We start from the raw sequence: 27,990 nt of genomic DNA, 5'->3' as shown, positions 1-27,990 counted from the left end.
AAGCAAATCTGATCTTCTGTGGGTTGAACAGCTGAGATCTCTTGAGTTTGTATAGAAGCAGAGGAGATAGAAAAAAAAAGGAAAGCAAGGATCTGATATTCCAGGTCAAACTATTGCTGATGTTAAATATGTCTTTGCAGTTAATATGTAGGCTTTTAAAAATGCAAATTGCATCACCTGGGGGAGCTGATAGTTAATGGAATCAGGGCAGGGATAGGGGGAACGGTCATTTTGACCCTTTCTTTTTGTGGTCCTGAGGAAAATCCTTCTTCTAAACCAGCAGTTGCTTTGGGAATAAGTTCCCCATTGTCTCAAAAGTTAGCGCTAGCTTTACCTCTGTACAAGTAGGCTAGTTTATACATGCCCTCACACACCTCCATCCTCCATCCGGACAAGCAAATGACTATATTATAACAATATAATCCCACTCACCTGTCAAACTTGGCTCATGAAGGTGTGGGGAAGATAAAGATATGGCCCACTGGTCAGATTCAGCATCCCACTCCCAGTTTACCCATTTATGTGAAGGGAAGAACAAATGGGCTGTACACAGTGGTGTTAAACACATGCAGAGGATGTTTTATTAAGCCACGCTGTTCTTAACTTATTATTCCATGCAGTTGTGGCCACCATGGTCTCATCGCTCCAAAGGTAAAGGACCCCTGGATGGTTAAGTCCAGTCAATGATGACTATGTGGTTGTCATCTTGGTTTCAGGCTGAGGGAGCCGGTGTTTGTCCACAAACAGTTTCTGGGTCATGTGACCAGCATGTTGTTGTTTAGTCGTTTAGTTGTGTCTGACTCTTCGTGACCCCATGGACCAGAGCACGCCAGGCACTCCTGTCTTCCACAGCCTCCTGCAGTTTGGTCAAACTCATGCTGGTAGCTTCGAGAACACTGTCCAACCATCTCGTCCTCTGCTGTCCCCTTCTCCTTGTGCCCTCCATCTTTCCCAGCATCAGGGTCTTTTCCAGAGAGTCTTCTCTTCTCATGAGGTGGCCAAAATATTGGAGTCTCAGCTTCAAGATCTGTCCTTCCAGTGAGCACTCAGGGCTGATTTCCTTAACAATGGATCGGTTTGATCTTCTTGCAGTCCATGGGACTCTCAAGAGTCTCCTCCAGCACCAGTGACCAGCATGACTAAACCGCTATTGACGCACGGAGCAATAGTGACAAGTGCGTGATAGGGTGGGCTCCCGTTGCTCTGTCCCAGCTTCTGCCAACCTAGCAGTTCAAAAGCATGGCAGTGCAAGTAGATAAATAGGTACTGCCGTGGCTGGAAGGCATGGAAATAGCATTTCCATGCGCTCTGTTGTCCGTCACGGTGTTCTGTTGTGCTAGAAGCGGTTTAGTCATGATGGCCACATGAACTGGAAAGCTGTCTGTGGACAAACGCTGGCTCCCTCGGCCTGAAAGCAAGATGAGCACCGCATGCCATATTTGCCTTTGACCAGACTTAACTGTCCAGGGGTCCTTTACCTTTACCTTTTTTATAGTTCCAAAGCATCCAGAAAATAAATGCAGGTTGGACAGTAAAGGATGGGGACGGAGGTACTAGCAGCCACACAAGGGACTGTTCAAGCCCATAAAAGAACAATCAAATCTTTCTGTTCGCATCAGCTAAGTACACGAGCGACGCAGAAAAGGACAAGGCTTAGGCAGTGAAGAAACACATCATCTTTTAATTGAACAGGAGAGACGCAGGTGTAGAAATATAATATGGCCTGCAGGTTTTTGTTTACAAGAACATCTTTCTAAAGCTCTGCAGTAGTACCTTGCCAAGTTCTGCAGAATTCCTTTTCAGTATCCCTTTGTGATAATTAGCTAGTAGCACTGTTGTAGTTTTGGAAGAAAAAAGGAGAGAATTATTTCCACAGCAAGGCCCAGCTGAGGTTGAGCATGTTGGGAGCTCTGTGGGAAGATTGCGACAATATTGTCTGGCCAAACAAAGTTGGTTCTACCGTGGACAAACCAGGCCAAATAATTTCCCCTCATATGCCCTTGCTTCACAACGAGAAGAATGGCATCTTCATGTTGGCTTAATTGGCTTTAGGGTACTGTGGTCTGATCACCTACTTCCCACCCTGAAGACTATTGTGCCAGTGAATTTCCTTTCCTGAGGAGAAGTGACTCCGTCTGTTTACCCCACGAGCATGTGATGTTGGGAGTGGGGTCAGAGAAGAGTGGAAATAATAATAATAATAATAATAATAATAATAATAATAATAATAATAATATATTTATACCCTGCCCATTTGGCTGGGTTTCCCCAGCCACTCTGGGCAGCTTCCAATAGAATATTAAAATACAATAACCTATTAAACATTAAAAGCTTCCCTAAACAGGGCTGCCTGCAGATGTCTTCTAAAAGTCTGGTAGTTGTTGCTCTCTTTGACATCTGGTGGGAGGGCATTCCGCAGGGCGGGTGCCACTACTGAGAAGGCCCTCTGCCTGGTAACTTAGCTTCTTGTAGTGAGGGAACCGCCAGAAGGCCCTCAGCGCTGGACCTCAGTGTCCAGGCAGAACGATGGAGGTGGAGACGCTCCTTCAGGTTTATGTTTCATGTCATTTCTGAGCATCTAAATTCAACAAATTAAGGGACTGTATATGGGATACTGTGAGTTGTGGGTAAAAATAATGGGGATCTGGGAGGTAACTGTGCATTTGAGAAGGTTAGGAGATGGTGTTTGGGTGGATTTCCATACCGGAGATGGCAACTAAAGCACAGCAAGACAGCTTGCAGAACCAGGCATCGGGTTTCCCATAACCCAACCCATATAAACAAGAGACCAACAAGACTGGTTTTGTGTCAAAACAGACCACAATTTTACTGACTACAGATGAAAGAAGTTTGGCTTGGGCGTGGGAGAATCTAAATACTTCTGGCCCGCCCACCAGAAGTGATATGTGGCCAATCCAGGCAAGGGTTCCTAAGATTTACATCACATAGGGTGACCCCCACAGGGACTCCCGTTTGGGGGAGTGTCTTTGGCCCTGGCTCTGCCTGGGCACACAGACATGGCCACTCCCCCCAGATCCCTTTAACACAGCCTTTTTCAACCTGTGGGTCCCCAGGTGTTGTTGAACTACAACTCCCATCACCCCTAGCTAGCAAGGCCAGAGCTCAGGGATGATGGGAGTTGTAGTGCAACAACATCTGGGGACCCACAGGTTGAGAACCACTGCTTGAACAGGATACCCCAGAATTTGGAGGGTCGGGCGGAAACTACAACATCCTCTCCATCCAAAACAAAGGATTGCCCCTATGCCCAAGCCCAGTAGTGACGATTGCTATGAGGTAGGCAAAACCACTGGATGAGATCCAGTTAGCCTGGTGGGGAAATTCCTACCTTAAGGGATGGCAACCACCATAGCCACAGCAAAGTCATTGACTATCAACTTAAACCGAGGGTGGGTGGGTAAACTTGGTGAAGGAACAAACAGGTGCAGGCAAGGGGCGGATCTGAGGGAAGCCTACCTGCTCCATCAGCTCCACACCCTGGCACAGCCCAAGTCCCAACCTGCATCCCCATTTGCCAAAGCAGGCTGGAGGCTAGGATCCGGTTTCTGATAGGCGGTCGGAGTTTATGCCCCCTCCGCCTATCAGGCAGGGCATTGAAGTTCCAGTTCCCTCATCGGAGACCCAGCAAAGCCTCTGCCGTCCCACAACACCCACCACACCAAGAGAGGTGAGAGGACTTCTTGAATCCTGAGGAGTGGAAGGAGGATATGGGAGAACAGGAGAATGTTTCAACACATGTTGCTCAGGCAGGAGCAGACAACAGCTTTTGCTTGTGAAACATGCCGTCTCCATCTGATGTTGGGCTTCAGGATGCAGAGGTCAATGATAGTGCATGCTCAAAAATAGGTGGCGGTGAGCAAGCATCAGCCCACTACTGAAGACCCTCTTTCCCCAAAGGTTTCCCATGGTAGGTTGATGTTTCTCTGCCAAGCAACTGTTTTGAGGCACAACCTCTTGAAATCAGCAGAGACACAACGTCTCCACTAATTTCAACAGGCAGGCTTTAAAGAGCCTGCAGCCTTTGGGGATTCGTGAGCACACTTTGTGAGCACTCGCATAGGCCCTTGAGGTTTCCTAAGCAATTGAAAGAATCTATGCAAATCCCTGATGGTGTTTTGAGGCAACCAGAGGTGTTCTCAACAGGGCTGGCTTAAGACCTTTAGAGTCGCCAACCACTTAAAAGATTTGGGTGCCCCCCTATACATCTAGTTCAAAATATAAACAATAATAAATTGTAAATAAAATTTTATCCCCCTCCATGAAACAAAACTTAGGGTAATCTTATGCAACACATCTGCTTCTATACTTAGTAGAGATAAGACAGGGTTAGGCAACCTAAGGCCTGGGGGTCGGATCCAGCCCAAACACCTTCTAAATCCTGCGGACAGTCCAGGAATCGGCGTGTTTTTACATGAGTAGAATGTGTGCTTTTATCTAAAATGCATCTCTGGGTTATTTGCGGGGCATAGGAATTTGTTCATAATTTTTTTTTCAAAATATAGTCCAGCCCACCACATGGTCTGAGAGACGGTGGACCAGCCCACAGCTGAAAAAGGTTGCTGACCCCTGACACAAGGTATCCAGCCTGCCTTGTTGTATGGAGGTTCTGTTGGGATTTTTGATATACCTCCAACTAAGAAAACGAATGCTCAACTGGGTAATCTGTGACCACTAATATGGAAAATCTGGCAATGGAAAATTTCTGTGGTGATCCCCTTCCCTTGATGCCTTAAGCACTCAATTATTTTGCTTAATGGTTAATTCAGTCCCAGTGCTCATCCATCCCTTATGCCATTCCCTGCCCGATCGGTGCAGTTGTCTCGCATGTTAAAGGGGCTTGCTAAAGCAAAAGCAAACAAAACACAGGGGCAACTTAACATGGTGAAGCTTGTGGCTAGTCATTTCTAGGCTAGAAAAGGGAGTTTCAGTGTGTGTGTGTGGGGGGGGGAATCAAGGACAGGAGCCATCCTCTACTCCAAAGTTGAGGCCCAAGCCAATGTTCTGCCCCGCTCAGCCTCAGTCCTCTGTGTTGGTGGAGGCAAATGAGCAGTTACAGGGCAGCAAGTGAGACCATGAGTGGAATTGGTGCAACATGGGTACGGGAATGTTCAGGGAGGCAGGAGAGAATATATTGTTCAATAATATCCTTCCTAACTTGCGCTAGCAAGTTCTATAACTTAGCAGAGTTTTACATTCCCCTTTTAAATGCACAGCAGGTAGCTGGTTGCAGGCTTCTTGTTTAAGCCTCTTAATATTCCTGGTAAAGGTACCCCTGACTGTTAGGTCCAGTCATGACAGACTCTGGGGTTGCGGCGCTCATCTTGCTTTATTGGCCGAGGGAGCCGGCGTACAGCTTCTGGGTCATGTGGCCAGCATGACTAAGCCGCTTCTGGCGAACCAGAGCAGTGCACGGAAACGCTGTTTACCTTCCTGCACCTATTTATCTACTTGCACTTTGATGTGATTTCGAACTGCTAGGGTGGCAGGAGCAGGAAGTCCACTCACACATTCAGTTCACAGATGGATCCCCTGAAGGCAGACTTAGTTACAAAGGATATGCATGTGGATCCATCCCTTTGTCCTCTGTTGGCTGAAATCCACCAGAGCATCTCTAGCTAAAAAGCTGCTGGTCCAACGACGGAGGAAGTCGAAGACAGAGGAAACAAAGAGAGAGTGTGCTGTGTGCCTTGCCCTTTTGTTACCTGGGCAGGTAAGGTCACACCCACCTCTAGTCACATGCAAAGGAAGTATGTCCCAGCCCAGGAGGAAACAGGAAGTTCTGACTGGCTGGACCAAACATCCCCTTGCATGTCCACTCTAGGAAAACAAGGAATGCTGTACAGTGGTACCTCGGGTTAAGAACTTAATTCGTTCTGGAGGTCCGTTCTTAACCTGAAACTGTTCTTAACCTGAGGTATCACTTTAGCTAATGAGGCCTCCTGCTGCCGTCGCCGCACAATTTCTGTTCTCATCCTGAAGCAAAGTTCTTAACCCAAGGTACTATTTCTGGGTTAGCAGAGTCTGTAATCTGAAGCGTCTGTAACCTGAAGTGTCTGTAACCCGAGGTACCACTGTACTTGTACTTATGTATCACATCCCACAATGGGAACCCAGTAAACTTCAACATGTCTAAAATTATTCATAGGTATATAAAAAGATCAAAAGAGAGGCGGACCCTCTTAGCACCTACTTTTTCTGTATTTTTTCTTGCCTATCTTTTTTCCCACTGTATCCACTATAAATAGATACATTTGCATGGCTGTTTTCGACAGTCTGTCAAAAGATTCTCAATTCAAACTCACACTCTTTTTTTTTTTTTTTTGGCTTTCCATGTGGGTTGGTTTCAGGCTTTCCCTGAGAACTTGAACTATAACTTTGGGAATTCAAAACATTTGTTTTCACCCCAGCAGCATCCTTTCGGGATAGAATACACAGAGATGAATAATAATACTGCTATTATTATTATTAATAATAACAGCAGTAACATTCCTCTTCCTCCTCCAACAATAAATGTCTTATCTCACACAGAATACATGGGAGTGGCTACATTTTTATGTGGCAAACAGGGATGAGAAGGCAGGACAAGAGACAGAATATGGACCCAAACCTGAGAGGTTCTCACAAGGGCAGAAGGCTTTTCAGAACAGATCTCAGATCCATTCTAGAAAAAGCATATGAGACAGACCTAACAAAATAAAAGACTATAGACTATATAGAAGGGTCTGGTGACTTCTGTTTCAGTGTATCTGAAGAAGTGTGCATGCACACGAAAGCTCATAATTTGTGTGTAATTTGGTATATGTGTTTTTGTGTGTGTGTGTGTTTTCTTGTTTTCTCTTGTTGTATAAATAAATATTTTTTAAAATAAAATTAAAAAAAAGAAAGCTCATACTTAGAACTAACTTAGTTGGTCTTTAAGGTGCTACTGGAAGGAATTTTTTTTATTTTGTTTTGACTGTGGCAGACCAACACGGCTACCTATCTGTAACTGAGACAGACCTAGCTAGCACTATCTTGAGATGCCCATTGGCTGACAGAATCAACTGAAAGATAACATTTTAAAACCCTGATGCTGAAATTCAGCAATTTGATACTGAATGGGCATTTTGGTTTTTATTCGAATGCTTGTAGTTTATTGTGATGCAGTTGGATTTGGATACTGGCGATTATTTGAGGGGAAGAGTCAACCTGAAAAGAAATTGCGAGCATAAATGACTCCATCTATAATCAGAGCTAGTCTTCCCTTTTGGGATTGGGTCCGGTAAAGAAAAGAAGGTAGGCAGGTCACAGTGACCAAAAACCATTATCGACTTCTAATGTGTTTTCCTGGGTTGAAGGAAATAAAATGGTTGGGTCTTAGTCTGTGATTAGAACTATAGCACAAAATAAATTCTTACAGCGTCCTGGCAGAAAGATAAAATATTCCGTTGGTATTTACACCCTCCCACAATCCTCCTAAAAGGAGGAACAAAATGGAACAAGACACATTTTTGGTGTGTGTGAGTGTGAAAATTGCAAGGAATGTGCATCTCCACCGAGATTCCAATTTAGTATCTTTTCTAAGAACTGAACTGACACAAAATCAACATTATGTGAAAATAAAACAAATAAAGACAAACGTGTCGTTTACACAAACTGTCATTACAGATGGCGGGTTTGGGGTCTTATAGTCAAATCTCCCCTCTTTCCCTATCCTTATATAAATAATAAATAAATAAATAAATAAACTTTTATTTATATCCCACCCTCCCCGGCCAAAGTCGGGCTCAGGGCGGCTAACATCAGATATATAACATTGGTATAAAATCAAACAATAATTAAATTACCTCCTAAAAACAGGTCAAAAACAAATTAAAGTCTAATTAGATGGCTTTCTGCAGCGTTAGGGTTGGGAACAGTAAATGCTCATCGGCTCAACTGTCTACGCTGATCGTATATGGGCCTGTGAGAATGCTGGGAGGCCTTTTTCATATTAGTTCTTATACAAAAAGAGAAGGGGAGTGTCAGGCCGAGCCCTGACCAAAGGCCTGGTGGAACAACTCCATCTTGCAGGCCTTGCGGAAAGATGTTAAATCGCGCAGGGCCCTGATCTCTTGTGGCAGAGCGTTCCACAAGGCCGGGGCCAAGGCCAAAAAGGCCCTGGTCCTGGTTGAGGCCAGCCTAATCTCTCTGGGGCCTGGGATCTCCAAGGTGTTATTATTTGCAGACTGTAAGGTCCTCCGTGGGGCGCACTAGGAGGGGCGGTCCCATAGGTACAAGAGTCCTAGGCCGTATAGGGCTTTAAAGGTTAAAACCAGCACCTTAAACCTGATCCTGTACTCCACCGGGAGCCAGTGCAGCTGGTATAGCATGATCTAGCCTTTTTTCTTTAGTACGTGACAGGGTTTAAGAAATTAATTACAGTATCCCATGCTTGCATAGTCAAATGGCACAGCTCAGGAAAATTTGTATCCTTCTCAATCGTTTGAGTGAATTATGTAAAATAAATTAATTATTGGATGCAGTGACAGGTGGTGCTCCCTAGACCTAATGGAGCAGCTAGGAGGTCATGGGGACAATTATTATTATTATTATTATTATTATTATTATTATTATTATTAGTGAAGTCACAGGAGTATGGCCAAGCTCTCTTGCAAAGCTACTGTGAACTTTGAAGATTTGCATTTTTACAAATACTAAGTACCTAACTAAGCTATGTGCTATGGTGATAGTTATGAGATACAAAACAATCCACACACGCACACATACTTAGGGTGGTATTCAAGTAAATTTTGCTGTGGGTAGACTCACTGAAATGAATGACTCAGTAAAGTAAAGGTAAAGGGACCCCTGACCATTAGGTCCAGTCATGACCGACTCTGGGGTTTCGGCGCTCATCTCACTATATTGGCCGAGGGAGCCAGCATACAGCTTCCGGGTCATGTGGCCAGCATGACTAAGCCACTTCTGGTGAACCAGAGCAGCACATGGAAACACTGTTTACCTTCCCGCCGGAGCGGTACCTATTTATCTACTTGTACTTTGATGTGCTTTCAAACTGCTAGGTTGGCAGGAGCAGGGACCGAGCAACAGGAGCTCACCCCGTCGCGGGGATTCAAACTGCCAACCTTCTGATCGGTAAGTCCTAGGCTCTGTGGTTTAAACCACAGCCCCACCCACGTCCCGAATGACTCGGTAGGGCCATTAATTTAAACAGGCTACCTATGAGCCAGTGTGGTGTACTGGTTAAGAGCAGTGGACTCGTAATCTGGTGAACCGGGTTTGCTTCCCTGCTCCTCCACATGCAGCTGCTGGGTGACCTTGGGCTAGTCACACTTCTCTGAAGTATCTCAGCCTCACTCACCTCACAGAGTGTTTGTTGTGGGGGAGGAAGGGAAAGGAGATTGTTAGCCACTTTGAGACTCCTTAGGGTAGTGATAAAGTAGGATACCAAATCCAAACTCCTCCTATATTGTGCTCTGATCATCATCTTAATGGTAATGATAACAAAGCATTCGTGCAACAATCCTGAGTTGAATGACAATGATATTTTGAGACGAGGATAAGGATGGGATAACAAAAGCATTCAGCAAAATAGTATACTCCTGCAACGATGATGATAACCATGATGATGTTGATGAGACTGGTAACATCAACACATCCTCCAAAGTAAATGAGGAACTGAGCAACACATGCTGCCCAATTTGCCTCGCATCTCAGGTTCTGCAAATGTTAAAAACTTGCTTAATTGCTCGATCTTTTTAAAGAAATCTGGGAACCATGGTTCATCAGAAGGGGGCAGCCTTCTTGCCCCCTCTCGATGTCCATGCTCTATAGCTGCCCCTGAATGCTGGTTTCTGCCACTGTCCTGAACCATCCATAGTCTTGGTGCTGAAGGATTGCCTGTCCTTCACACTTCTCCACTGTCTCCTTTATGATGGCACCATCTCCTTCAGGTGATAGTTCTAAGCTAAGTTATTGCTGAGGAGAGGTGATTTGTTTGAAATGCCTGGAACTGAATGCACTCTGGCCATTAGACAATTTGACCCTGTGGCTTCCACTGGTCCTTGTGGTGAATTAGTAGCCCAGATACACCATGATGATAGTCAAGGAAGAGAGAGAGAGAGAGGAAAGAAGGAAGGAAGGAAGGAAGGAAGGAAGGAAGGAAGGAAGGAAGGAAGGAAGGAAGGAAGGACCATCTCCTTCAGACTGTTGTAATACCAAGAGAAATTGCAAACTCTGAGTCAACATGAAAATGAGACAGCACTATGGCAAAAATGACTGGAAAGATCAGAAACCAGGAAGATCAAAATTTCAGTAAGGAATGGGGGAAATTTATAGTTTATCTTGGAGACCACTGTAAACAGTTAAAATCATTAGCAGGATTGCAATAATACTTGTAATGTAACAAGAACTATAGATATAAGGGAGATTAAAAAACCAGATTACCATAAAAGATGCAGTAGAAAAGGACTAATGATGGAACCCACAGAGGGGTGGAGGGAAATCAATAGATTCATGGGTATCTTTTTCTGTTTTGATTGTGATGTGTGGTATGACTGTAAATTTTATTTTGTAAAACCATATATATATATATATATAATTAGTCAGCGCTAGGTAAGTAAAGGTAAAGGGACCCCTGACCATTAGGTCCAGTCGTGACCGACTCTGGGGTTGCGGCGCTCATCTCACTTTATTGGCTGAGGGAGCTGGCATACAGCTTCCGGGACATGTGGCCAGCATGACTAAGCCGCTTCTGGCAAACCAGAGCAGCACACAGAAACGCCGTTTACCTTCCCGCCAGAGCGGTACCTATTTATCTACTTGCACTTCATGCTTTCGAACTGCTAGGTTGGCAGGATCCGGGACCGAGCAACGGGAGCTCATCCTGTCACAGGGATTCAAACCACCAACCTTCTGATTGGCAAGTCCTAGGCTCTGTGGTTTAACCCACAACACTAGCGCTAGGTAAGTATCAATTAATAATATTCAAAATAAGATAGTATGAACATACACCTCAATATTCACAATTAAGATCACAGACCCATATACATGCTCATCATATATGATATGGAGAAGTTTAACCACACACACATACAAAACAAAACAAAACAAACCAGAAAACGAACATATTTTTTTACATGGCCACTATCATACTTGAATCTATGCCTATTCCAAGATGCCCTGTGTGATGTCAAAATTTGGTGCCTCCTGCCTCTGATATTTCCATTCTACTTCATAGTTGCAGTGCCTCTGTAGCTCTGTGCCCAGTGCAACTGAACAGGTCACACTCCCCTAAATCCATCTCGGCTCATCCCACAGCCAGAAACAGAGAATGGCCTACAATTTAGGCGTTGGGAATCTGCAGCTCTTCAAATGTTACTGGACTCCTGCTCTCCCAGCCTCAGTTAGCACGGTCCACGGCTGGTGATTATGGGAGTTGTAGCCAACAACATCTAACTTCACTCATCCTTAACCATTGGCTTAGCTGGTTGGAGCTGGTTCCCCACTTCTTCAACCCATTCATATAGATATATATTTCCAGCCCAGTGGATGAAGGACCTTGCCTGCAACCTGAAATGTTCTACATCCTAAAGTGTTTACAGCAACATTCCCTGCTCCTCATAGTACAGTGGTACCTTTGGTTACAAACTTAATTCATTCCAGAGGTCTGTTCTTAACCCAAAACTGTTCTTAACTAGAGGCGTGCTTTCACTAATGGGGCCTGCCGCTGCTGGTGCATGATTTCCGTTCTCATCCTGGGGCAAAGTTCGCAACCCAGAGCAACTACTTCCGGGTTAGCGGAGTTTGTAACCTGAAGCATTTGTAACCCAAAACGTTTGTAACCTGAGGTATCACTGCGGCATTTTGTAAACAAAACAGGGATTCAGAGAGGGTAAAAACATAGTGGAGAAATGATACCTACTAGAGATGGGTATGAACAAACTACAGTGGTACCTCTGGTTATGTACTTAATTCGTTCTGGAGGTCTGTTCTTAACCTGAAACTGTTCTTAACCTGAAGCACCACTTTAGCTAATGGGGCCTCCCGCTGCTGCTGTGCCGCCGGAGCACGATTTCTGTTCTCATCCTGAAGCAAAGTTTTAACCCGAGGTACTATTTCTGGGTTAGCGGAGTCTGTAACCTGAAGCGTATGTAACCTGAAGCGTATGTAACCTGAAGCGTATGTAAGCTGAGGTACCACTGCACTGGAGCTAAACTTAGAGAAACGCATGATTAATTTGATGTATTACAACAATAGTTGATTGAGGGGGTAAATGAAGAAATTACCATTGAAGACTTTCGGAGACTGAGGCGGTCTGATCTGGCTCTGAAATAGGCCTCATCGAAAGACGAGTGGCTTCCCTTCAGCTTCTCTGAGAGGTTCCGATAGAGTCGCTTAGCGGCATTAGGAGAAGACGGGGGATTGTTCTTTTTCGACTGGGAAAGCTGCAGGCTCTGCATTTGCTGAGTCATATTTCACGTGGCAGTTCCTGTGCAGTTCCTGTGCAGAAAGCCGGTATATGTGGGGTTGAACTTGCTGAGTCAAGTCATTAGAAATATATGGAAATTCTTTGTGAAATCACCAAATTCTGCAATCAGAAGGGAAATAAGAAATGAGGCAAAAATTATTTCCCTTTAAACATTTCGTCGGTGTTTCTACGTGAAATATCTGATCAGGATTCATTTAGAGAGGGTTTGGGAGTAAACGTGGGAGTTCATAGACCTCATTAGTCAGTGCCCTGATCTCCCAGGAGCACCTGCAACAGAAAGCAAGAGGAGGCTGATGCCAATTGATCAACCATCATTTTTTAAAGTGGCTTGAGAAAGGAACAATGGTTCAGTGGTAGCACACATGCGTGAAAGGATTAGCTAGCTGGTGATAGAGTAGACAGTCCGTACAGTACACTGGAAGAAGCAAAGATCACCAGTGTCAAACAATGATTCTTCAACATCGACTTCATTCGACTGGTCATGTTGTGCAGATGCCTGATTATCATCTTCCAAAGCAACTACTCTATTCTAAACTTAAAAGTGGAAAGCGTAATGTTGGTGGTCAACAAAAGAGGTTTAAAGACTCTCTCAAGGCAAATCTTTAAAAATGTAGTATAAACACCAACAACTGAGAAACACTGGCCTGCGAGAGCTCCAATTGGAGAAGAGCCTTACCAAAGGTGTCATGGGCTTTGAAGATGCTCAAACTGAGGATGAAAAGGAGAAATGTGCTAAGTGGAAGGCATGCTTGGCCAACCCTCACCATGATCAACTCCTGCCCAGAAACCAATGTCCGCACTGTGGAAGGACTTGTGGATCCAGAATAGGCCTCCATGGTCACTTACGGACTCATTGTTCAAACCATGTTTATGGAAGACAATCTTACTTGGCTACGAGTGATCACCAAAAAGGAAGAAGAGAGTAGATAGTATAGGTCAGAGCAGACAGCCCAATACCCTGACCTGTTAAGACAGCTCCCTGTGTTTCAAATAACTTACACTGTCTGCAGCCTTCTGGCAAAACCACACTGTTTGTTTTTTTAATGCTTGAACACATACCGTACAAATTTATTGATTTATTTATTACATTTGTATACTTCCCTTCATCTGAAGATCACAGAGCAGTTCACAACATATGTGTACACATGTGTACCGGGCAGTATACAACATATGCGTACATGAAACAAAAGCCATTTCTGGGGAAGGGTGGGCATTGCTAAAATCAAACAAACTCAAATAAAATAACACATTAGGATTTTACTTACTTGTTCATTTTTATTTTTGCAGGCGTTTTAAAGTAGCAATATTTATACTCTTAGATGAAGTGGAATAACTTGGGCCTGCTATTTCAAAATGAGCACTGAAAGGTTCCTACACAATTGTTGCCATTGCTGAAGTCCCGGGACATCAGAAGAAGAAATTTGGGTGGTGGGGGCATAGGAGGGAAGGGATCAGCTCTGCCCCATAGATTTCTGAAAGAGAAATAAGGGGATATTTCACAGTAGTACTCTCATTCTAAATGGAGGTCATCTGAAGGATGTCTTATAAACTTTGATGGAATTAGCTTTCAAGTAGAAAACCTCAGGGTTGCAGCTCAACTTTACTGTCCATCTAATTATTCAGTTATAATCTATACGTGAATATTGCGTTTCCTTGAAATAACCGCAAGGATTCAGCAATGAATGGATGGGTGGAGGAATGGATGCATGTCTGGGTTGGTGGAAGCAACTTGCCCACCTTGCTTCCTCTGGTACAGCCTATGAAATCCCCAGCCATGCTTTGGATAATAGCCACTTAAGGAACTCTAGCATTTTTCTCACTGAACACTTCTCCCTCACTATCGAAGCAGATTGCTTCACTTTGCTCTTAACTGGTCTTTTAGTACCATCCAATCAGTTCCTCAATTTCACAAATTTCTCCTCTTATCTGCTGTGATTTGTGTGGGGGCAGCGGAGGGGAAGGGCAGCGAAACAGGCATTTCAGACGTGAATTGGGTCTGGTCGCAAACAGCCTCACACATTTCCTAGGTTAATGGAGTATTGTAAACAGACGGGTCCCCTAAATGACAAACATATGGCAAGAGACATGGCCAATAATTGGGGTATACAATGAGGAGAGTGCCTCATTAAATCCAATTGACAGTGTCTCCAAAGAGAATTTTCTAAAAGATGCTTCTGCAGTAAGAGTAGAGGAAAGAGAGAGAGGTTTTGTGTGTGCGTGAGGTTGGGGATTTAACAGTTTTCAAGGACTCCAGTCTTAAGTTATTCTTGGCTTGTTACTTAGACAGCGTAAAGCATTGGAAAGGAATCATTTCAATTCCATTTTTCTAAATTGAATTCTACAGGCTATGAAATATGTGCATGTGTGTATATTTGCTTGTTTCTCTTATTTTCTGCTAATCTGCTAATCTGCTAATCAAAAGCCTATAGAGCAGTGATGGCCAAATTTGGCCCTCCAGCTGTTTTGGGACTACAACTCCCATCATCCCTAGTTAACAGGACCAGTGGTCAGGGATGATGGGAATTGTAGTCCCAAAACAGCTGGAGGGGCAAGTTTGGCCATCACTGCTATTGTGGCACTGAGGCTCCATTGCGGCCACTGGAAATCTTGTTTTCCTTGCGTGGCATTGCTTAACTTTACATTCTTGAGGACTAGAAACTTACTTTTAAACAGAGAAAGCACTGACCCTTGAGGATGATGAATTCTGCAGTAAAAAATGGGGGGCACTTTTGCACAGTAGTGGACACTGGGGCTCCACAGGTGTGGCTGCCCAGCTAAGGCTACATTGTGTTTCTGACTTCCCAGTACCACATGCAGCTGCGGTACAGGCACAGGGTTAGAAGCATCTGTTTGGCTGTGCCATTGTGCCAACATCCCTGCTCCCTTGCCCCTCCCTCCCTTGGCAGCCAGCAGTGGCACACAGCATTGGGAAGCCAAGAGAGCAATGCTCCACCCAGCAGCTACCGCTTGTGAAAGTCCAGTCACAAAACGCAAACAGTTCCTCTACAAGCGGCATACATATTAGACAGTTGAAAATGTCTGCCTTAGTTGCGGCGAACCAATTATCCTGGCACGGTCAGGAAAGGTATTGTGGGAAAGCTGAGAGGGGTTAGGAAAATAATAGCTGTGTTTGGGGAGCCTGTGAACTTTTGCTTGGGGGAGAGGAAACCTACAAAATGCCCACTAGCACGAGGATAAGGTAAAAGGTAAAGGGACCCCTGACCATTAGGTCCAGTCGTGGTCGACTCTGGTGTTGCAGCGCTCATCTCGCTTTATTGGCCGAGGAAGCCGGCATCCAGCTTCCGGGTCATGTGGCCAGCATGACTAAGCTGCTTCTGTCGAACCAGAGCAGCGCACGGAAACGCCGTTTACCTTCCCGCTGGAGCGGTACCTATTTATCTATTTGCACTTTGATTTGCTTTCGAACTGCTAGGTTGGCAGGAGCTGGGACGGAGCAACAGGAGCCCACCCTGTCGCAGGATTCGAACCGCCGACCTTCTGATCGGCAAGTCCTAGGCTCTGTGGTTTAACCCACAGCGCCACCCGTGTCCAGCACAAAGATAGATGTGTGTATACTTTTAAGAGCATCTCCCATATCAAGTTTTGGACCAGAGGTGCCGAGTTGCACCCAATATCGGTGCTTCCACATTACGGGTGAGCTAAGAGGTGTGCCATGTGATGTTGGGGGCAGTTTAGCAGGGCAGCTCTGCTCCTCCTTTAACCACATGGTGCCCCTTCACAATCTGAAGAACTCTTACAAAATAAAGAAAAGCTTTTATATAAAATGTAAAATTTGTTATTAGAGTGGGGAACAAAAGACGAGCTTGTCAAAGCCTCTATGACACAAATCAGTCACCTGACAAAATCCATCTATTTAGTAGGAAGTTGAAAAATGTCCCTGGATTCATTGGGGAAAAAATCTGGTAACCTTAATTAACAGCATGTTATTCCTCGAAGAAGAACTATCTGAAACTGATTTACAGATAGTATCTAACTCTGAGTAGACTTGCTAAGACACGTAAGACAGAATCAGATAAGTGTTGGAGATGTAATGAGACTGAGGGTACATTTTATCATATGTGGTGGACCTGTAAAAGGGTAAGAGAGGATTGGGAAATAATTCATAATGAATTGAAAAAAATGTTTAAAAGTACTTTTCCAAAAACAAATAAATGCAGAGTCCTTTTTGTTGGGGATAATTCAGATGGACATTCCCAGGTGTCAGGAAAGGTTATTTATGTATGCCACTACTGCGGCTTGTGTTTTGTTATCCCAAAAATGGAAAATGAGTGAGGTCCTAACCAAAGAAGAAAGGCAACTTAAACTGACAGAATATGCACAGCTTGAGGACGTAACATATAGAATAAGAGAAGAAGAACATACATTTAAAGAAGACAGGAAAATGTTTACTGAATATATGGAGGAGAATTGTGTGCTTTTGAAAACGTAGGCAGCATTAAGATAAATCCAACAGTGTAAATAAGTTTTGACAGGTGTCATAATGGAACACTGAATGGTTTAGTTTATATAAAATATGCAGGGGTTTATGTTAGGCAAAATAAACCATGGAAAGAGAAGAAAGGAGGTCATTGATATTTTGAGGTTGTTTAAATGAATATTCTAAAACGTAAAACAGAAAATTTAATTAAAAAAAGGTCCGTATAGTTAAAGCTATGGTTTTCCCATTAGTAGTTATGTATGGAAGTGAGAGCTGGACCATAAAGAAGGCTGATCGCCGAAGAATTGATGCTTTTGAATTATGGTGCTGGAGGAGACTCTTGAGAGTCCCCTGGACTGCAAGAAGATCAAACCTCTCCATTCTGAAGGAAATCAGTCCTGAGTGCTCACTGGAAGGACAGATCCTGAAGCTGAGACTCCAATACTTTGGCCACCTCATGAGAAGAGAAGACTCCCTGGAAGACTCCCTGATGCTGGGAAAGATGGAGGGCACAAGGAGAAGGGGACAACAAAGGACGAGATGGTTGAATAGTGTTGTCGAAGCTACCAGCATGAGTTTGACTAAACTGCGGGAGGCAGTGGAAGACAGGAGTGCCTGGCGTGCTCTGGTCCATGGGGTCACGAAGAGTCGGACACGACTAAATGACTAAACGATGACGACAATAGAAGGAAAAAAACCACATGGGGCCCCTTCACACAAGCAATGCCAGAAACAGGCAGCCAACTCCTTGCTGTCCGCTGTATCTTCTAGACCCTTTCCTCCTATCTTCTCAGTATGCTCAACTGCCCTCAAAATTCTGTGAGTTCACAGGTTCCTGTCAGGCGGGATTTGCCTGTGCGTTTTCATAAATATCATTTCCTGCATACCAAGGACCCCCCTCAAGTATGTAGAAAAAACTGATTTTATTTCACTTCCAAACTGATAGGTGATCAACCACCCAAGTTTGAAGTAACTGTGGGTTGTCAGAGCATTGCTAATTAATAGCATTCCATGCATTTTAACTGCAAATTTGCCTGTTTTATTACCATTACTTGAGGCACCCAAGCAAACCTTGACTTAATGTCCCTATTAATGTGGAATTCATTGAAATGTTTATAATACTTACAAGTTATTCACAGTTTTGTTCATGGGAAGAGAGACACACCATCTAACTGCAGGATAGACTGCAGGTTGACTTATAAACACTGCAACCCACCTGAACAGGCTTTGTAACTCATTTATGGGTCGGGACCCACAGGTTTGGAAATGAAGTCCCATTGCAGTCAAGTGCGAATCCTCTAACATCACTTGTGTGTGGACTAAGGGCTATTCTTTTGGTTTTGCCAATCTCAGCTTTAACTTAGATGAGATTCAGAGGGTGTTGAAACATGCTTGAATATGGCAGAAGGTTGTAAGGTAAAGGTAAAGGTACCCCTGCCCGTACGGGCCAGTCTTGACAGACTCTGGGGTTGTGCGCCCATCTCACTTAAGAGGCCAGGGGCCAGCCTGTCCAGAGACACTTCCGGGTCCCGTGGCCAGCATGACATCGCTGCTCTGGCGAGCCAGAGCCGCACACGAAAACGCCGTTTACCTTCCTGCTGGTAAGCGGTCCCTATTTATCTACTTGCACCCGGAGGTGCTTTCGAACTGCTAGGTTGGCAGGCGCTGGGACCGAGCAGCAGGAGCGCACCCCGCCGCAGGGATTCGAACCGCCGACCTTTCGATCGGCAAGTCCTAGGCGCTGAGGCTTTAACCCACAGCGCCACCTGCGTCCCTGCAGAAGGTTGTATGTCAACCTAATTCAGACTGAAAATATATTCTCTCTTTTACAGCTGTACCTCTGGTTACGAACTTAATTCATTCTGGAGGTCCGTTCTTAACCTGAAACTGTTCTTAACCTGAGGTACCACTTTAGCAAATGGGGCCTCCCGCTGCTGCCACGCCACCGCTGCACAATTTCTGTTCTCATCCCTGGGCAACGTTCTTAACCCGAGGTACTACTTCCGAGTTAGCGGAGTCGGTAACCCGAAGTGTTTGTAACCCGAGGTGTTTGTAACCCGAGGTACCACAGTATTTACCTTTGCAAAATCCCAGAGGGCTTGTGTTATGATTCTGAACATTTGAAGCTGGCATCCATGAAAATGGTGTGTGTGTGTGTTTGTGTGCTCATGTCAAAAGAACAATGGCAAGAAGAGCAATTTCCAAAACTGAATCTCTGCAGAGACTTGAAAGTTGTAAGGTAATGTACATTTTGTTTTGTTTCTAAAAACCTGCTACTTCTGCAGATGCTTAGACTACATCCTTGACACATGACTCTCTTGTCCAGAACTGTCCCGTGATAGAGAACATTCATTGTCAGTCAGTGGACTAGAATCAATGGTCTGGTTCAGTGTAAATCTACTTCCTATGTTCTTTAAGGATGTGTGTCAGCATCAACAGGCTTCTCAGAAGTAATCATTAAGAGGCCTCCATAGTTCTGTGATTCCATTATGGGAAGTGCTCTCATAACATGAGAAGTTGAGTCAGGTGTTGTAAAAGGCACACAAAGGCATTGCATACTCTCACTGGAAAGTCCCCAGCCTTGAACTCAAAGCTCACAAAAATTCAAACATCTGAAAGGCTGCATTAACAGCGCTTCTTTATTTGGAATGACACATCATAGCACACTCAACCAAGATGCAGTGGAGCAATGGAGAAATCTCTGAGACAACAATGGGATATCAGCTCCACCCAAGGCATGATGGATAACAGCAACAACCAGGGGAAAGAAAGACATAACATTTTACAAGGACAGGAAGAAACACTATAGACCGAATAATTGCCACACACAGGAAGAACAAGGATATAGTTTGAGTTCCTCACTTGTAGTTTTATAAATTATTTAATGTGTCAACACAAATAGAAGTTCTTAATATTGCAGTTATTGTATAAGGGATTATTATTATGACCGGAGTGTAAAAGCAATTAATAAGATTTTGGAATGCAGAAATAAAGCAAATAATCAAGCTATCAATTCTAGCACATGGGGAACCCACCTTATCTAAATTATATAATTCGGAATTTGAACTATTGGTATTAACAATTGTATTATAAATTGCTATTGCTATAATGAGGCTATCTTTGGATTGCAATGGAAAACTAATAAAAATTATTATTATATATAAAACAAGATATCCCATTGAAAAGAAACACATACATACACAGAATGAGAGAGTTTTAACACACCCTTTCCCCATATATACTAATTTCTGTACAATTTTCGGGGTGGAGAACAAAATTTAGAGAAACATGAATTTCAAAGCATTGTTGCATCTCAGTTCACAAATTGTTTCAGGAAGAGTAAATTGGTAAGGTTGCCCTTGGACACCCAACAGGGTGGACTTTGGTAATCCTTCATAATATGGCACCCTGTGTAAGACCAAAATTTGGTACCCCCCCCCAATGGATCTTCTCAATTATGGATCTTCTCAATTTTATGCCTCTTCAGCTCAGCACCCTGTGCGGGGGAACTGCCTGCACTGTCCTAAATCCGGCATAGCACCCACTTGGTTTTCCATGCTCTAAAACAACTCTTTCCCCATAATTACTCACCAAGAAGCTAGGAGAATCTGCAACTCAGCTGCTGGTCTCTTTTGATTATTTAAGAAAAGAATCAAGTGTGGGAAGGTGTGAGAGTGGCAGTGAGACAGAAGAACATGCTGAAGGGTTCAGGGCTGCCTGGTTTAATTTCTATGGGAATATGGCCTTATTCACAGACTTTTGGGAGGTTTCTACGGCAGTGTACATGCCATACATTTAAAGCATCCTAGGAGCTGGAGCTTACCCCTTAGTGATCTATAGTTCCTAGCAACTTCAAAAATTGTTATTCCCAGGATTCTTGAGGGAAAGTCATGTCCTTTAAGCGTGCTTTGTGTTTGTGGTGTGTTAGGTTACAACCCCCCTAACAACCCCTCCATATGGCAGCTGCATTATACTATATGGGATTGCCATATTCCAGAGGGATCTCTCCTCCCACCACTTGATATTTGGGACTTTAGATGTTGGTGTAGAGGTCCTCCACAGGATGGCCATGATCTCAGGTGGGGCAACAGGAAGCTGGTGCATGGAGGGGGGGCTGTTTCAAGTGACTGGTGAAAGTCTGCCTTCAAGGGGCTCTAGGAGGTTTGGGAGCCCCACCACTGTGATGGGCTCAGACTTGGAACCAGAGGAGACTCAGTCTGCACTGGATCCTTTGCCTCAGGCATCACGTGAACCTAGTTTGGGGCCTGATCCTGAAGAGTCCAAGTCTGCACAGGTTTCCCTGCAACAAACACCAGCTGGGCCGAGTCAGGGGCCTGGGCCTGCCCTGGCTCCAGATGCGGGGATTACCTCATTGCCTTCAGCTGGGCCATCGCCTACAGCTGCTCCACTACTGGTTTGGTCAGGGGATGCCCCTGGGTCTAGTAACCCACTGACGTCTCCAGAGCTGCAGAGACTAAGGACTGAGAGAAGGAGAGACCTGAATACTCGCAGGAGGAGTGCTCGCCTTCAGGCAAAACAGGGAAGTGAGTTGCCGGGGGATCAGGATTGGCCGCTAACCTGACAAAGATAAAAGGCTGTCGGACCCCAGCCCAGGTTGCAGGAGCAACATTGCTGTATGCTAGATCCAGTCTGAGATCCTGTACCTGTCCTTTCCTGGTTTCCTGCCTCGTGTCCTGCCTTGGCCCTGTCAGACTGACTCCCAGTGGAACCTTTGGATTCTGGACCGGTACTGGACTGTGTTTCACGTGTTACCCCTGGGCCGAGCACAGCCACTTCAGGGAATGAACCATAGGGCAGTTGGTGTCGTCCTTCCATAGCTGTGTTCTTAGGCCAAAAGAAAATGAATGCCTTCCTTTCTATAAACACCCGCTTGGTTTTGAAAACTGGCAGCAACAATTCTGCTGGGATCGTAGAACAAAAAAAGAAAGTATATTCTGGCCTCATTCATCAGCTAGGCATCCAAGGGTCCTTATCCCCTAGGATGAAAATTGCAGCAAGGTGAAGACCAGTCTGTCCCCATCCATCATAGATAGCTCAGTTGGTGGAAGATGAGACTCTTAATCTCAAGGTTGTGAGTTCGAGCCCCACCTTGGCCAAAAGATTCCTGCATTGCAGGGAGTTGGACGAGATGATCCTCATGGTCCCCTTCTACTCTACAACTCTATGATTCTATGATCAGCCAAGGAAGGAGCAGTCACTACTGCAGAGAACTTGCTCCCCACCACCCACCAGATGGATCACTCAGCTCCAATCACCTGTTGCTTTGGGACAATAGAAGGAAAGGCAAGCACACTCTGGTCCCATTCATCAGCAGGGAGATCCAAGGGCTGAAGAGCTATGAGAGATTTCTCTCTAGGTTCACAGCCTGCTGCGAATCCCCTTGAGACTCATGTGATTGAAGGGTTTAAGTAAATATCAAATAACAAACAATGCAGGAACTTGCTTGCCTGGTAATGCCATGGGACAGCTCCTATTGAATCCCCTGTGTCATGAATCTCACTCTGGTGAGGAAGAGCATGCATTGACAGAGCATCTGCTTTACATGCAAAAGGTGCCAGGTTTGAACATCAGCATCTCCAGGTAAGGGCTGGGAATGCCATCTATCTGAAGCCCTGGGGAGTCACTGACAGTCAGTGTAGGCAAAGCCTACCAATAGGCATGCTTGATATAAGGAAGCTTCCTATATGTCACTCACGCTTCCTCAATCTGCACGTGTAGCAACGGTGCCCCAAACCCTTAAGCTTCATGCTCAGTGGGGCTTTCCCTGCAATGTCTCAGAATGTCAGGGATAGGCTGGATGAGCAGGAGAGCTGGGAGCTGCCAGCCCAAGATTCCCATAGGGAGGGATCAGACTGGCTGGATGAAGAAGACTGGCGGGAGCCTGCCTCCCAAGAGCCCCCCCAGAGAGGGCTCTGAAGATGACACATTAGAGCCCCGAGCCTGGTGGTGGGACACTGAGTAGCAGTCAGTAGATGGGACAAGCTGGGAACTGATAGATACAGGAGACTTGAGTGATCAAGAGGGGTCAGGAGAAGGAGGGCCTTCAAGAATAGGATTAGCTGAGAGTCACAGCATGTGCACAGTCACAGTCCTGCTGACTCTCCTTGCCCTCTGACTCCATGCTCGAGGAGGGTCCTGCACATTGCTGAGCAATGCACCAGACAGGCCCAGAGAAGAAGCACACCCCCTCGACACTGTCTTCGTCTGCTTGGGAGGGATCCAGAGTGAGAGGCTACAGGGGAAGGGCATGCCTAGAGCTTAGTTTCAGCAATGCCTTCATTGAGTTAAGACAAAGCAAGGACATTGCTGTGTTGTTGTTTTCTGCTGATAAAAAGCTAATTGCATCCTGTGCCTTCTGTGTGTGTGCCTGCCCTGTGGATGACAGTACTTGTTGACAGCTCCTTGACACAGCGGCACCACTTGTTGCCACTTCTCTCTTCACTGAAACTGTCCCCAGAGACTCCTCCACCTCCTCCTTGCCTTTGTCCCTGACTGCTGCTGCTTCTTAAGGACTTAAGGAGAGTCCTTCTGGATCAGGACAAAGACCCACCTAGTCCAGCATCTTGTACTCACAATGGCCAACTAGATGCCCCTATGCTATGGGAAACCTGCAAGCGGAACCTGGGCTCTTGCAACTTCTGATACCCAGTGCCTCGTACTCAGAGACATACAGCCGCCTGCCTTTCTCTGCTGACAAACCCGCTGCAGCTTCCTTCTCTTGCTCGGTGTGCTGCAATCATTAGAGTGTCAGGCTAGGGCCTTGGAGACTCTAGTTCAAATCCCAACTCAGTCTTGAGGCTCTCTGGGTGGCATCTCTCAGCCTTACCTACCTCGGAGGGTTGTTGGGAGTAAATAATTGAGAGCCCTGATAGAACCACATAACAATAAGCAAACATAGATAGCTCGGTTGGTTAGAGCATGGTGCTGATAATGTCAAGGTGGCAGGCAGTGGAGGAACTTCATGCTCTGGCACTTGGGGGATGGAGAACAGGCAGGTGTGGGGCTGGTGCACATCCCAGGGGCATGGTGCGCCAGCTGCAGGGGTGTGATGTGGGTCCTGGGGGTGTGGCGCCCAGTGCAGGCAAGAGGGCATCCACAATGACACCCCACCGGGATTGCGCTGCCGGGGGCGGTGCGCTCCCCCTGCACTCCTCTTCCTCTGCCAGTGGTTGCAGGTTCGACCATCATCTGGGACAGCTGTGTATTCCAGCATTGCAGGGGGTCAGACCAGATGATGCTCAGGTTCCCCTCTAACTCTACAGTTCTATGATTCTATACACAGAAGAACATTCCACTTCCAGCTACAGTGGATGCTTGGGTTGCAAACGTGTTCTGTGCGGGATGCACGTTCACAACCCGCAGCATTCACAACCCATGTCTGTGCGTCTGCGCACACATGGGTTGCGATTTGGCACTTCTGCGCATGTGCAAAGCGTGATTTAGCGCTTCTGCGCATGCATGACTGGCAAAACCCAGAAGTAACCCATTCTGGTACTTCTGGGTTTTGGTGGTCCGCAATCCGAAAAAACACAACCTGAAGCGGCTGTAACCCGAGGTATGACTGTACTCCTGAACCATCCAGGATTCTCAGGTGGCTTCACCAGCCACACCTGTGCCATGGCTCCCCATGTTCTGTGTAACATGCACCACAGCTGCTTGCTGGAGCTGAAACCTGGAGGGAATTCTTTGCAAAAGCTGGCCGTAGCTGACGCTAGGTGGTGCAGCAAGTCCGTACACTGGAGGACTCTCATCTCCGGGGACCTCGGATAACAGCCAGCTTGGGTCACAGCGTAAATGAGGTGATGTGGGCACAGCCCCCTAGCCGCTCCTCATGCCCATTCCATTGCTTCATGGTCCTCAGTGCCGTTTATCCAAGCCGCTCAAGTGATCAAATCACGGGGGCATCTGCAGAACGCAGCAGGAGGGCATGCATTCCGGTTGCTCGTATGCTAATTGCATTTAGCCGTTTGGCTCCCTTGGTGCCTTTCCCCTTTTGTCAAGAATTAATGTCACGGTGGCAATAAAGGGGTGATAATGAGTGTAAATAATCCAGTAACTTGCCGACCGCACAAACCTTACACTTCCAGGAAGGGGAGGAGGGGAGAAACAGCCCACACTGCATTCTGCACTTCCCAACATTATTACTGTACTTGCGCACATATCTGTAATTCTTCTGATACTCATACATGTCATTAATCATAAAGCATGTGCCTGGGGCATCAGTCAGCCCTGCATGGCATTGCATGTCAACAGCAATGTGCTTCTTCGTGTAGATTTATTATACAAGGGTGCATTTGCAGGAGGTGTAAGCTTAAACCCTAACCTTTGACACCCCTCTGTCTTCCACGCAATGAACGTCGGAGGCAGTTTTCTAACTCAAGATTGAGGAGGGGAATTCCTAAATGTCATTCCTGTCCCAATTGACATAGGTTTGTAGCGGTCGTATATATACATACGCCTACAGTTCCACGGTACAACTCAAGTGGGCACACGGGACAGCGAGCTTCTTAGTGAGCTTCCCGGAAAGCTGCATGCACAACAGGTAGGAAAACATCGCGGCAACATTTCTACAAGGTCCATCTATCTGCCAGCTGTTTTCTCCCCTCCCCCTACCCATAAGCTATAAAATGAGAATTAAATTTCACTCACCAGTTGAGGAGGAGGAGGCTGAAGAGAAGCAAGTTCGTGCCAATTGTCCACTAATTTCATTCAATACATTGGTTTCTTTTGAGTGTTGCTGTGTGCTGAAGCTTCCAGGCAGAAAGAGAGGGAGAGAGAGAAAGAAAGAGAGTGAACCTCTTCCCTACACTGAGCGAATGATTAATATATAAATATATATATATACATTCACCATCAGCAGGGGCTGAAGTTGAACATCAGTACTGTAAAAAGCTTTATGCAAAACGTAAGAGCACGCAAAAGAACAGAGAGGAGGGCTAGCAGCAAAATGAGGCAATATCCAAATAAACAGAATTGAAGTCTTTAACACTTTCTGCCCTCTTGGCACTGTAGCTAATACACCCGCTTTTCAGAGTCTTGTTTTGTGTTGTCAAGGAAGCCTCTGGCTATATGATGCGATCTGCTGTTATCCTGTTGTGTCTCTCAGAACTGATCAGACCAGCGAGGAAGGAGAGAGAGAGAGAGAAATTGCCCAGAGTAAACAAAAACCAGAATGGTAAGCAACTGTCACTCTGGCTGATCAAACAGGTAATAATAGAGCAGCCATTTAAACAACGACCACAATTAGTTTTATGTGGAATCCCTAAGAGGGTAAGAACTCTGAGCCCATCACTTGGTCCAGCAGCTTATGGTCACATCTAATGAAGTGGTCTCTCATTTGCCCCACTTCCGGGTCCACTGCCTGGAATTGCAGCAACAAAGCAACAGCTACATCCATAGCTCTGGGACACCTGCAAGATAATGGGAAAGAATCCCAGCCAGGTTAGCTGAACAGGTTAGCACCCCAAAGGTTATGAAATCTGCCCACACGCAAACCAAAACATTGCAGCTCCAATTAAGCTGTAGCAAATCCTAGCACACATCTTTTGCAGTGCCTTGAACTATGTGATAAAAAAGGCATTCGTAAAATATTTGAAAGAGGCTTGTGGTGTTGTGGTGTGTTGTTGTTGCTTTTTTAATGGACTCTCCTAGGGTTTCAAAAGCACCGTACACTAAAAATACATCTATGTGTTTTATCTAAGATAAAAATGACTGAACGCCATACTATACAGTCCTGGTTCGTTTCAGCCAACCGTAAGAGTCCTGTTAAGCACCTAGCAACAGAATAAAATTAAGAGAGCCTTTAGGACGTTCATTGCAGATCCTGCCATTTTCAATCATCTGCAACATTGTTTTATAATGCTCCTGTGTATTTTCTGGGAGTTCGGTTATGCAAGGCAACCAATGGGCTCATCCGCTATGTGGAATCATTTAGAGAAGTGCTGAGATCCTACGAATTGCTGAGCAACCCCTTTCTCTTTAGTTTTCAGCATCTTCTGGAACGCCTACGGGCAAACACTTAATATTACTTAATGGGGGCTAAGCATTCCTTAATCCACATCATTAACCATCATGTCAAATGCCCAATTCAAGGTGTTTAAAGAGGGAGAAAGAGGAGCTTTCAAGGAACACTATTGGAGATCTGCAGTGTGAGCATGGAATCTAGGTGGTGGCAGCTTACGCCAGACTAATTCATGCAACATTTAAGTAGGCAGCCTTGCATATAGGCAGAGCTGGTGATGATAATGCAGTCTGTCATTATACAGGCTGGTTTGACAGGACAAGTAGGCACTTCAGAATCTCTGGACTGTGGCTGTATGAAACAGGAAACGCTACCCATGACGGCTGCAATTCTAACCCTGAATACCCTGGAATAAGTCCCCTGAAATTCAGTAGGACCAACTTCTGAGAAGGCAATGATTACTGCAATGTGTTATTCGTAGGGCTGCCTCTGAAGATGGTTCGGAAACTTCAGCTGGTGCAGAATTCAGTGGACAGGTTGCTCACCGGGGCAAGACAGTTTGAGCATATTACACCAATCCTGGTCTGACTGCACTGGCTACCAGTGAGTTTCCGGGCCCAATTCAAAGTGCTGGTTTTGACCTATAAAGCCTTAAAGGGCTCAGGACCGCAATACCTCAAGGACTGCCTCTTTCCATATGAACCTACCCAGACCCAGAGATCATCTTCTGAGGCCCTTCTTCATGTGCCTCCTCCTCAAGAGGTTTGGAGGGTGGCAACACGAGAACGGGGCCTTCTCTGCAGTGGCTCCCTGTTTTGGAAGGTCTCCCTAGGGAGGTTCCCCTGGCACCTTCATAATACACCTTTAAGCACCAGGCAAAAACATTCCTTTTTAATCAGGCATTTGATTGATCTGATTTACATCCTATGCCCTTTTAGAATGTGGTTTTTGGGGGGAGGGTATTAGGTTGCTGTTTTTACTTTTATTAGGTATTGTATGGTTTTATATCTTAATTTTATTATGTGAACTGTCCTGAGACTCCTGGGTATAGGGCTCTATATAAAATCAATCAATCAA

General features: G+C 45.4%; 1 protein-coding gene across 2 annotated transcripts in view; it reads right to left on the bottom strand.

The window, feature by feature from the left end:
* ANKFN1 (ankyrin repeat and fibronectin type III domain containing 1) overlaps window positions 1-27,990 on the bottom strand; it is a 212,959-nt gene that overhangs the window by 100,131 nt on the left and 84,838 nt on the right. For both annotated transcript variants that reach the window (XM_083727441.1, XM_083727442.1), the window contains exons 2-4: window positions 25,602-25,702; window positions 13,759-13,965; window positions 12,291-12,592 (exon numbers count right to left, since the gene is read on the bottom strand). In XM_083727441.1, the coding sequence (XP_083583567.1) occupies window positions 12,291-12,476 (186 nt within the window). In that variant the 5' untranslated portion in view covers window positions 12,477-12,592; window positions 13,759-13,965; window positions 25,602-25,702. The remainder of the gene's footprint in view (window positions 1-12,290; window positions 12,593-13,758; window positions 13,966-25,601; window positions 25,703-27,990) is intronic.

The sequence above is a fragment of the Podarcis gaigeae genome, assembly GCF_964106915.1.
Source record: "Podarcis gaigeae genome assembly, chromosome: 2".
Classification (NCBI taxonomy): Eukaryota; Metazoa; Chordata; class Lepidosauria; order Squamata; family Lacertidae; genus Podarcis; species Podarcis gaigeae.
This window is presented reverse-complemented; position numbering and strand designations above follow the sequence as displayed.